Source organism: Rhinolophus sinicus, linkage group LG06 (genome assembly GCF_036562045.2).
Source record: "Rhinolophus sinicus isolate RSC01 linkage group LG06, ASM3656204v1, whole genome shotgun sequence".
Classification (NCBI taxonomy): Eukaryota; Metazoa; Chordata; class Mammalia; order Chiroptera; family Rhinolophidae; genus Rhinolophus; species Rhinolophus sinicus.
Window position 1 is genome coordinate 131832376 of NC_133756.1, and position 12143 is coordinate 131844518.

General features: G+C 50.6%; 1 protein-coding gene across 9 annotated transcripts in view; it reads right to left on the reverse strand.

The window, feature by feature from the left end:
* The window catches only part of USH1C (USH1 protein network component harmonin), a 47725-nt gene that overhangs the window by 15805 nt on the left and 19777 nt on the right, over positions 1–12143 (reverse strand). For 5 of the 9 annotated variants that reach the window (XM_074336093.1, XM_074336089.1, XM_074336088.1 and 2 more), the window contains exons 13-17: positions 11003–11068; positions 10495–10619; positions 5757–5806; positions 1684–1839; positions 451–567 (exon numbers count right to left, since the gene is read on the reverse strand). In XM_074336093.1, coding sequence (XP_074192194.1) covers positions 451–567; positions 1684–1839; positions 5757–5806; positions 10495–10619; positions 11003–11068 — 514 coding nt within the window. Of the gene's footprint in view, positions 1–450; positions 568–1683; positions 1840–5756; positions 5807–6920; positions 6998–10494; positions 10620–11002; positions 11069–12143 lie in introns of all 9 variants that reach the window. The other 4 variants (XM_019746656.2, XM_074336094.1, XM_074336091.1 and 1 more) reach the window with 3 other exon arrangements.

The following is a 12143-nucleotide window of genomic DNA, read 5'->3' on the forward strand; positions in this document are numbered from 1 at the left end:
TTCTAATCTATTTCTCTTACTGCTGGAGACCCACCACCCTCAAACCAGAGCCACGGGGGTGTCACTTCTCTGCCACCTGAGCTCATACCACGCGGCCAGTAGGGAAGGCCCAAATGCAAGAGGGTCCCACGTTATGCCATATGTGGGTGATAAGTAAGGTGACCGTATAATTTATCATCTAAACTGGAACACACATGACAGTGAAAAGGGCACTCGCAGTAATTTCGCCAGGATAACGGGCCTAATTGGGATCATCTCAGATGAGCTAGGACTTAGTGGTCTCTCTGGAGATAAGCCCAGAAGACAGGTATGTTCCCCTCCTCCAGAGAGAAAGCAGGAGTGGGCTGGTAGGGGTGGCCCTCGACAGTGGCCAGCCTGCCTCCCGCTGTCCCCAGGGCAGATCATTCTGAAGCAGCAGGACGGCCTATGTGGAAAGAAGGACGCTGTTACCTCGGAAATTTCATTATCAGCAGAGGAAATCTGCTCAAGGCGCGTCTGACAGAGCCTTTCCACCCAATACTGAATCTTTTCCGATTCCTCAAGGTCTTCCCGCTCTGTCTCAGACACCTGGGACCCAAGGCCAGCACAAAAAGAGGACAAAAGGCACGCCTGAGTCACATGTGGGCAGCACACTTGCATCAGTAACATGAAAGCATATCTTTCAAACCCCCAGAGGACTGTTGGGTGTGTCAACTGTCTAGACAAAGATCCAAGCTTGTTCTCCTGGGCCCAAAGGAGGCGGAAACAATGGGGAGAGGGTTGACTAACTCCTCTTGTAGGCAAAAATCAGAGAAGGGGCTCAGGCGTTGCATGGGATTTGCTGGCCTCCAGCATCTCCACAAACCCTGAGGCTCTTCAAGAATTGTTTCGTAGGCTCCCAGCACATTCTCAGAGTTTAACTGGACTCTGTATTCCTCCCTCTGGGCTGCCTTGTTTATTTTGTAGCCAATTTGTTCCTCATGACAAGACCTAATGCACTTCACATTTTCCAGGACTCCTCTGGTTTTTTAATCTAATCAGCTTGGCATTTGGTTCAGGGAAGTATTAAAGAGAAGCAGAATCAATGATATCTCCAAAAGCTAGGGAGTTAAGGTCACCCAGCTCGCCTAGGAAGTAGGAATTACTCACGCTAGAAGACGGTTTTGGGCATGTATCTAAGGGGACAGCCTTAGATACGTTTCTGGGTTGAAGAGGTTTAGGCTCAGACACACCTTATGCTGATGGGAGCAGCTTCAGATTCATAGCCTGATTAATTGGGGGGTAGCCTCAGACACCCCGCTGTACAATGGGGTTAGCCTCAGACTCATAGCCACACCTCGGGTGGAGAGGCCTCCCCTTGGGCTCACACTCTGGTGGGGTGGGGGTGGAGGGGACAGACTCAAACTTCTAGCCCACTGTATGGGGGCTAATCTAAGTCCTACAGTCGAGGCAGAGAGGCTAGCCTCCAATCCATACCTCAGCAAGGAGGCCAGGCTCAACCCCAAACATACATCTAAGCGAGTCTCAGTGACTCTGGGCAGGTGGGATGAGCTCATTCTCCAGACAAAGGAGAGGCGCAGGGATCATTCCATCCTTGGACTCCATTTGGGGAGAACAACTGCCAGCTGGTTACCTGGGACTGTGGTAGGGAACAACCAAACCTTGTCCAGGGGTGTTCAGCGGGCCTGTGAGCAGGACACGTACCTCCTGGGCCAGCCGGTTGATCTTCAGTTGCTTTTCCTTTTCCAGCATTTCCTCTTTCTCTTTGTAAAGCTTTTGCTCAAACTCCAGTTCCTTCTTATTCTTTCTCATCTCCTGCAAGCTCTCATCATACTTGGCTTTCTTCTTTTCCTTTACTTTCTGAGCCGATGTGGCATTTTTTATATGACAAGGGTTACAAGGCAGTGTGGACACTGGCACAGCACAGCAACAGGGCATTCAGTCCTCAGACAACACCAGGCAACCACCCCAACTCTGCCGCTCTGCACTGGGCATCAGGCCTTAGGTTTATGACAGGCAGGCCACTGTCACCCATTGCAGAGTGGGAGACACATTCCCTTTTCCAGCCAGAATGGGTTTACTAGTTCATTAACTAGCTGTGTGACGTTGGCTAAGTTTCTGAACCTCTCTGGGCCTGAATCACTTCTTCTCCAAAAATGGAAGAAATACCTGCCCCACAGGCTTGCCATCCAGGGCCAATGAAATAACATTTATAAAAAGAGATTTGTAAAGACTAAAACACTGTATAAATAAGAGGCATTGTATTTATTTCCTACCGTGTTTCCCCAAAAGTAAGACTGGATCTTATATTAATTTTTGCTCCAAAAGATGCATTAGGGCTTATGTTCAGGGGATGTCATCCTGAAAAATCATACTAGGGCTTTATTTTCCAGTTAGGTCTTATTTTCGGGGAAACACGGTATTATCTGAGCACATGCCTTCTCCATTATCTGGAGAGAAAGGTGTCTCATGTTCAGACACCATAGATGTATCCTGGGAGATTCTACAGAAAATCTGAGAGAACTGGCATACCTCATTTGTAGAGATCCTCTCTGTCCTGAGTTAGAGGAGGTGGGAGCCAATTTCAGACCTGGGAGCCCAGAGCAAAGATTTTGCCGTGATGCTTAAGCTCCAGTCCATTTCATTCTGGAGATTCCACCATTCCCTCCGAACTAGGTCTCAACTTGTCAAAAACTACAGAACTGGGAGATGAGGGTATGGAGAGAGAATGGCCTAACTGCTTTACCTGGCTGTCAGGGTTCAAGAAGACTTAGGGAGAGAGGTGCAGGGCAAAAAGACTCCTTATTTTTCCTGTTGGAATTGGACCAATAAAACCTACTTTCCTGGCTGCTTCTCCCAAGGGGTTGCGGGGGAGCCATGGAGTAAGGAAGGAAGAGAATTAACATTTATGGGCTGCCTACATGCCAAGGAAATTACATTGATTATTTCATCTGTACGTGTTATCCCACTTTCTTGATGAAAGAGCTAAGGCTCAGAGAGGTGAAGTCCCTTGCCCAATGTCAAACATCTAGTAAGTAGTGATGCCCAGATTTGGACCTGAGTCTTCCAAGTCCCACAAATTTTCTACTGTGTCCAGATGAGCTGGGGCAATGGAAGCGTGACAGGAGAGTGTGTCAGCCCCATCACACACAGCATGGAGGACAGAGCTAGCACTCCAGAAAGGGAACAGCAGAGAGATCAACCTCCTGGAGAATTTCTGGGGGAAGGAGGAAACCTGCCTGTTCACTGAGCTCACCCCTCCCCCAACAAGACTTCCTGGGGCCTCCCCTCAGAATTCCTGAATCATCCCAGCATCCAAGGCCAGGCATGAAGAATTGAGTTTCTCAGCAATGGACACACAACTTCGTCCATAGTTGGAGGGACGTAAAGGGTCGTTATTGACCTATGATTGAGTCATCCTACCTCCCCTTCTAAAGACAAACCCTACCTCTGTGCATGGGTCATGTGCTTTGGAGATGGCCCTCCATCTCGGGGATGGGGACCCACCCCCATAGTAGTCTATAAGCCACTTGAGAAAATGGTTCTAATTGCTTCAGAGTCCTGCTTGGTTGCTTACCTACCCTGTTCACTAGACTCTTGGCTCAGTTGAAAGTGGAATCTCTGCCATAATGTTCTAGATTCAGACAGCAATTCCCGAAGAGGAGCCAGAAATAGTCTGCCTGATGGCAGCTTGCTAGAACAAGGGCATGGCTCCTACAGGGACCACCATGATAGGAATGGTCATAACACCACCAGTGCTACAAGTTTAGAGCCAGGGCTCTTGGGTGGGGCAGGCAGACAGATGTGACAGTCTCTGTGCCACCTCCAAGAAAGCAGCGCCTGCTTACCGATGCAGAAGGGCAAGTTGTGGCATAGCATTGTCAATTGATCTCATACCAGCCCTCTCCAGATGGGTACTTAGTTGCCATTCATGTGCTTTCCTGCCACATGGTGGGCTCCTGCAAGCAGGGTTAGTCACAACCATGAATCCTTTAGGCCCTGGCATAGAATTTGTTGGGCTATAGGCCAGGGGTCTGAACTCTAGAGGAACTTACTGCCAGAGTAGGAATCGAAGACACTGAGTCTTTAGCTTTTCAAGTAAGGGCAATATGTGCATCGATGGTCATGGCCGTAGACAGCCACTGGTGTTACTTGGGCACTGGGTATCCCAGCTGCAGGGAGACACAGAATCTTGTGTGGCTCTAGAGAAAATGATGATGGGTTTTTCAGAGCCAGCATGAGGGACATGATCCTGTTGTCCTTTTAGCTGCCAGTTAAATTCATGGCAAATATTCCTTTTGCTCTGGACTGAGAGGAGAGGCAGATGGGGTGGATGTGTTCTTGCTGCTACCTAGAAGCAATTTTCCTCTCTCGGAAACGAAATGAAAACCAAACTACCAGCTATTTCTGGAAGGGCTGAACTAATGAACAGGGGAAAACAGGTCAACTTCCTTAACAAAAGCACTTTTCAAGCCACATGATCTCTGATGGGAAATGTGTGTGTGGATGCGTCGCACACACAATCTTACATTTACCCAGTTAGTAGTGCCTGGAAAGGACGTTACCTATCCATCTGCTTTCCTTAGCTTTGCAAGTGAAGTCCTGTGTGTATGTGTGTGCTGCCCTTTCTAGCTGACGTCTAGTAGAGACAGTAGGTAGAGAAGCAGATATCTAACCCAGTGAAGCATCCTAAGCCATAGAGTCAGCCTGCAAATCAAAAGGACAGTTTCATGAGACCAAGTCCTCTCTGAGACCATGGTGGTATGGAAAGGAATCCCCTGAGGGCCACCGTCCTAGTTCATTCCATGTCATACCCATTACGGTCTGTGCTCCTAGGGAAAGAGATTCACCTCCATCAGAAATAATACTGCTGTCTGTTATTTTAACAGTGTCATGTTGGTGGAAGGGGATAGATGTCCCCGGCACACCAGATATTCCCATTTGACAGGCAGGGGGATGTTACATGTCATCAAAGTCACCCTGCTGCCAGGGCTTTGGTTTCCACAGGACTGCCATCCTACCAGAAAGAGCCGGTGGAGTGACGACACCTACATTAGTTCACTCAGATTTATGGTGATGCCTGGTTTCCAAATATCAAGTCATGTTGAATGTCCCATCTATAGATATCACCCGTGGCATTTTCATAATCAAATGCTAACGTGATTTAGAAAGCAAAAGGATGAGAAAGGTTTCTGGGGCCTGGAGATACAGTAATAAGATTTAAAGAGAAAATCCAAGGCCCCAGAGACCAGGAAATTGCATTATCCTGGGCATATGTAAAGATATTTCTAGGAGAGAGTTGTGATTGGTGTGGCTCTTTGTCCTAACCCAAGACAACAAACCCCCGCCTCGGCAGCCAGTCTGTCTGGCACAGGCGGTCTTGTAATCTGCACTATGAACACTGAACCTCATTTTTCACTCTGTCTGACCTCGGCTTCTGGTCTTGGCCTCTGGTTTGACTTGACAGAGACACAAAGCAGAAGTTTCTTGTCGTGTCCCTGCCCCTGTGCCCACTGGGGCAGGTGCCGACCCCATGAGTGCCTGATGGTATTTGGGCAGTTCTCACCCCAGGAACACTTTCCCCCCACGATGGCTCTGTGACAGCACCTTGCCATTTGATGTCAGCCTGACAGAGAGGTGCAGACACGGTTAGCTTGCAAGTGAAAAGGCTGGGTCACACCGTTGAGAGTTGACAGGAAAAGAAACACTGTTTGGAAAACGCCAAAACCCACAGCAAACTCAGCAGCAAAACAGCACAGCACACAGCCCTGTCCTACCTTCCGGAAGGATGGGAATTTGCCATCGTAACGATAAAACCACCCAAAGGCTGTAACAACACAGAGAACGAAGTAGTGAGACGCAGTTCAGTTCAGCCAGAGTATCCAGGGCAGAGGCCAGGAGCTGGCTCTCAAAGAACTTGTGGCTTTGTGAGATGAAGAGCAGCACTGGTGGATCCAACAGCAAAACTACACCCTCTGATTCTCCACTTACCTGGCCTCACCTGGGTTGTAAAGCAGGCCTAAGGCCATCTGAGAAAGGCCCTGATTGCCAGTTTAGGGGCCCCTGCCAACTGCCTCTCCCTAGGACACTGGCTTTAGAAGTTAGAGCCAGAAAATCAAAGAGAAAGTCCCTTGTGGAAGGATGAGCTTTTCCAAATCATAGCCACAGTGTGCCGACACAAAGCCCCGTTGAAAGAGAACGAGGCCTCCCCTGACCGACATCTGGTCCCTCCATCCAAGAAACAGCTCGAGAAAAAAGGGATCCTGGGTCTCTGCCTAGAACTGCTGTCAGAAGGAACAAAACAGTCTTGTTTCATAGTGTAGGCCATATCCCCCATTTTCAATATTGAAAGAGAAAGCAATGATGGGGGTCAGCTCTGGGAAGGACAGCTCAGGCAGCAGTGGGTAGGAGACTGGCCTCCAGAAAAGCGTATCCCCATCCAGGCCAAATAAGCAGGGCACCAGCCCCCGCCTTCCCCAGGCAACAGCATGAGCGGGTAATACCTCAAATCTGAATCTCCTTGGGCCAGTGGTGATGGCTTCAATAATTACCCACCATTGACCAGCCTGGGTTCTAGAACAGGCTCTCGAAAGCCCCCTGCTGAACCAAGCACTGCCCCCTATTTGCTGCACCTTGGGGAGATCCGAGGAGAGGCCCAAGCAGCAGAGGAAGGACTTGACCTTGGGCAGTACTTAAATATTTGAAACAGTGGTGCAGTTGTACTGATACGCACTGCTGACATTTCAGCCTGGCCATGAGTCCTAGTCTCAAGGTTTCATGTGCAGTGTCTGGACCAAGCCAGGGCTTGGAGGAGCTTCACAGACTCCAGTGGTCCCCAGCACGTGCTGGCCCCTTGGAACTGGGGTCTGCAGGGCTGGCAGGAGGAGGTGGGCAGGGCAAGCAGAGCAGCAAGGCCAGGGAGCGAAGCGGGGGCTGCAAACCTGCTCTCCCTGCTTCTCTGTGCCTCTGTCCACGTCGTCGGCGGGCTCAAGCTTGGGCTCCACTCCCTCATCATCTACTTGGGAAAAGAGGAGGAAGCTGGTGAACCAAGAGGGATTCAGGAGACCAAGGAGCTGGGGGTGCTTCCCAGGAGTCTGAGGACCCGTGATCAGCTTCCTCTAGGGGAGCTGTGAGGTCAAGGGCAGGAACAAGGCTCAGAAGCCTGGAGCAAAGCTTTCTTGCTCTGGGATGGTACGTGCAGTGCTTTCAACTGTGGTAGCTTTAGTTTCTCTATCTGTAAAATGGGCTAACAACAGGAGTCTCTGATCTGACAGCAGAGTGGGAACCATTTTGCAGAATGTTCGGCTGAAACTTGGGACGTGTGGCACAGAGAGTGGGAATATCTGAGTACTATACATGTTTGGTGCCAAGGGCTTCCAATGGGAGAACAGAGCCTCCTGCCTTCTTACCACCTCTGGAGCTCTGGGTCCCCAGGGGAAGTTGAAGCTGTGTGGCTGGGTGGGGGGTCTTGAGGAGACTCCAAAGGGTAAGGGGCATATGTGGCCAGAAGGACATGGCTTTAGACATAATGTGGAGAATAGTAAACCATCCATTCCAGTGGTCTCCAACCTGGACTCCGGCCTCCCTGGAGACTGAGAGGTGGTGTATGAGTCCGCTGTGAGCTGCTCATTAATATTTCAAAATATTAATTAGAAGAACTTGCCCATTAACCTATGAAGAGGCTACCTGGGCTCGATTTATGTTCCTTTATGTTAAGTCACTTTGCTTGTGGCTTGATTTATGTTTATTCAAGAGCAGAATACTGATATTTCCTCACTAATAAGAATGACCATTTAATCAAACAATGGGAACGCAAATGATTACTTTAATAGTTTGGAAAAAACACTCAACTTCCAAACCATGGGGTCTCCTGGGCGTGGGGACTAATTGACGGGGTACTTGCTGGGGAGAGAAGTCTGGGCATCTCTTCTTTAAACATTTTCCTCTCTCAGGCCTTTTCTAGCTCTGGGATCCTTAATAAAAAATCCCCCTCTTGTTGCTTTAGCTACGGAAAGTTCTGGGGGGGTCCTCTGTGACAGTGTGTCCCAGACTTGTGAGCTTGGTGGAATGCTGGGGTTCTGCTGGGTCAGCCATGGGTAGGCAGGCTGAGCCCCTGGGACGTGTGGGGGTAAAGTCAGTCCCACTCACGTCATTAGGATGAGCAGCTTCATTTTCCAGGTAAGAGATGCTCCACACGCTTTCCTGACTGTTCACACACGCAGGGCCCACCCCTCACAGGCACAGACATCTGAGTCAGGTTGTGGGGACAGAGCCCCAGAGAGCAGTTTCCAGGCTCTTGGCCTCACATAGAAAGGTGCTGGCTCAGGTAGTAAATGGCCATCAACTGTGATTGCATGGCTATCAGCTGCGGCTAGTTGGCCGTCAGCTGTAACCAGTGAGCCATTGGCCACTAATATAACTGCCATGGCTTTGCTAGCAGCATATGGGGGCTGGCAAGAAGATGGTGGCTAGGCTGGCAAGCGCGGATTACAGTTAGGATGGCGGGTTGCGGACAGTGTGGGTCCAGCCTCCAGTGAGACTCTAGTGCCACCAGTGAGAATATAATGGTATGACTCCCCTACCTATGGCTCCATGGGTGTTCCTTTTTGGCCTCACCACATCCTGCGTTCTTATGTGGGGAGCGGGACAGGAGACCCCGCAGGCCGCCCTGCGCGACAAATGGCACAGCGAGCAGGGTCTCCCGCACGACACAGGTATAAATTGTTGGCTAACTGGGCCCCAGAATTGAAGAGTGGTCAGGAAGGAGCTGAGTACGGCTGGGTCCTATTGGCTCGACACAGCTGAGACCATTGCAGCCTCCCAGGAACGGGGAGAAAGGCAGAAACTGAGCTGACTCAGACGCCTTCCTGCATTTCCTGACTTATCTCTAAATTAGAATTTAGAGATATGCTGGTACATGTGGAGATGGATGGAGGCGGCAGATGCCCCAGCACAGAATGGCTGACTCTGGTCATCAATTTCACGCTTCACGGCATTCCCTTAGAATACATTTATATCTTGAACAAAGGGAAAGTTTTCACTCCTTTTATTCACGAAGCTTGATTTGGTTTAAAAGCACTAAATAAATAGCTGGCCAGAGAAAGCGTTTTTATTTTCTATAGTTTATGAGAGGATGTGTTTGTGCTGAAGCCAAGACCCAATTTCTAGGAAAGTACTAAATTGACTAGGATTACTTTCATGAGAAGCAATTAAAATCGATTTCTCTCCTTCTGAAGCTCCTATTTCACGCATAAGAGCAAATTAGCTCCCTGTCTAAAACACAGATTGTTCACTGGGAATTTAGCTCTGGCCGCAACCTCAACTAATACCCAATGTCACGGGGAAGGCTGATGAGAGCGTGCTTTGTCCTTCCGAGAGGCCCCTGAGATGGCACTGTGCCCCGCTGCCAGGAAGGGGGCTGTTTGCCCTGCACCAGGGAGGAACGCGATCGGGCGATCCAGATGCCCTGAACCTTTTCGTTGACTCAGGCTGATGTCCCTCTAGTGCGTGGGCCATGATTCAAAGCTGGGGCTGGAGCTGTCCAGACCCCATCACGGGAAACCAAACGGCTGCCACAAGGCGGAAATGGGGAACCTGGGTTCTTGGGTGCAGATTCACCCCCTATCTGGAGATTCCCAGGTCAGCTGAGCACAATCAATACTCAGTAGAACCTGCCCCATAGGTCAAGTAGAAATAAAAACAGCTGTCAAGTGAGAGGAAAGGGCCCACTAGGCATCCTGGGCTTGCCCTGGGCTCCCCACCAGGCGCCCCCTGAAGAGGCACTGAGATTGAGTTCCCCACTTTGTCCTGGTGCTGTGAGCTTGCCCCTTGAAGAGACATCCTGGGAGGTGGGGTTGAGAGCAGGTGGATAGGGCAGCAATTGGTTGGGGCCTGGACTGAAATGGGAGGTGAGAATGCAGGACAGATGAAGAAAGGAGATGGGAGCAGCACACGGAGCTGAGGCCACAGGATGCCCGCAGTTTGGTGCCTGAGAGGGGTCTCACAGCACTCTCCCTGCCTCCATTGTTGGAGAAGTGGAACTGTGCAGGGTCTGTGCACAGGGATGCAAGTGGTAGGGGCACGTCAGCTATGCTCCTCCTACAGTCGTCCATCAACCTTGGACCACCAGTGTCCTCTCTAGTGGGAGCCCCTTCCCCTCTTTCCTGCTGCTGTTTCACCCCAGCCTCAATTCAGAGCCAAGTAGGAAGACAATCCCATGAGTGGTTCCACCTTTGGAACCAATCCCTCCTCAGTAGCCCAAGGGCATGGGGAGGGGTCTGCCTGCCTGAGTCTGTGTTGTGGGGCAGACCTGGGACAAGGAGGGCAGACAGATCCTGCCCGCTCTAATGCCCTGGCAAGTAGCCCCTGGCACATGAAGGAAATGCAGCCTAGAGAGCCATGGGCTATTTACCTGGGGAAGTGGTGGTGGGTGCAGGGGGACCAGCATCTCTGTCTGGACCCCTCAGTCCCCCAGCCCCAGAAGGAAACACCCTCCCCCTGGCACATGATACATACACTTTGGCTTGCGAAGCGAGAGTGGGTGCACATCACTGGTGATGATCTTAGGCGAGAGCAGCTGTTCCTTTGAGCCCCAGTCTTCTTCCCACTGCTGCTTAAACTTCTCTTCCTCCTCCACGATCCTGAAATAGAGACCCCCCCATGCCTGTGACTGGAGCCAAAACCTTCACAGGCCTACCTTCTCCCTGTAGGGAAACCCCAACCAGCCTGGGAAGAGGCCGCGTGGTTCTAGCTGTGGTGAGGACAATAAAATCCTTGGCACTTGTAATCTAAATCGAGTGTGAATGCCACCCTGGCAATTATATAAGACTATGTTCTAGTTACCCTAATAGGATGGGCTTTACTAGGATTATGGAATGGCTACAAGCAATGGAGGCTCCACCAGGGAACAAGAGGGCCAGGTACACTGGACCTGGAGGTGGCCTCTACCTGGCTACACTCCCAAAACACACTCATGTCCACACACAGACACGTGTGTGCAGACGCGTGGAGCTGAGGCACTCACTGTTCCATCTCCTTCCGGTATCTCTCATTTTCCTCTGCTGCCTTCTGGGCAATTTCCTTTTTCCTTCTGAAACACAAGTGCAGATAGGTAGGTTGGAGTCTATGCAAGAGAAGTTAACTCTTCCTTGAGGCTAATTCCTGATTTGAGAAAGGTTTTCAATATTTCTTCCAGGTGCCCTTCTAAGGATGCCTGGACCAGATCTGCATGCTGAGAAAGCACATCCAACAGAGTCTGGGCCGTGTGCTCTTGTGTGGTTTTGTTTGGCCCCGCTGAGCAGAGATTCTGTGCTGTCGGAGCTGGGAGGCAGGTCAACGTGGGCCACACTCCATGGATCCACCTCCAAACACTTAAAGTGATTAATGATAGGCTGGATCTAGCCCGAGTAAGGTCCTCCCAGAGGAGGACCCCAGACCTCAGGGGCAAAGCTGGGGCTGCTAACCAAGGCCAGGGCTGTGGGCGGAGGTACCAGCAGGGCTGGTCCTCCAAGCTAATTCTGCAATGAGAAAGATGGGAAGATCCTGTCCACTTTCCTTTTCCAAATTCTTATGAGCTCCTAGAATGTATCAGGATTTTGATTTTGATAGTAGTTTTGGATTTATGAATTGCTCACCCAATTTAATCTCTCAGTCCATCATCTCATCCACCCCATGTGGGGGCAGGGGGCTTATCACCATAGACAGGGTGGCCAGACTGCCTGGGTGTGAATCCCAGCTTGGCCATGTATGACTTTGTACACTAGTGGCTTACCCTCTCTGAGTCTCAGTCTCCTTATCTGCAAAATGGGTTAATCATATCTATCTTGTAGGGCTATTGTGAGAATGAAATTAAGTAACATACACAGGCCCTAACACAATGCTAGCCACATGGTTGGTACTTAACAAATGTTAGCTATGGCTAGTAGCATCCCCATATTCCTGGGCCTTGGAAATCGGGGGCTCTCTTTGGGAAAGAGGGAGGAGCCTGGAGGTCTGGAGGCAGGGGATGCTCACGCTGACCACCACGGGTCCCATCTGGTCTGAGGATGGGCTTTGGGGGGAGAGGATAAGGGCGGCTCAGTACACGATGAGCAGGAAGCGAGGTGGGGGGGTGCTACGGTGGTCTGGGACGGTAGGGAAGGGGTGTCCTGGCTGGTCGCACTCAC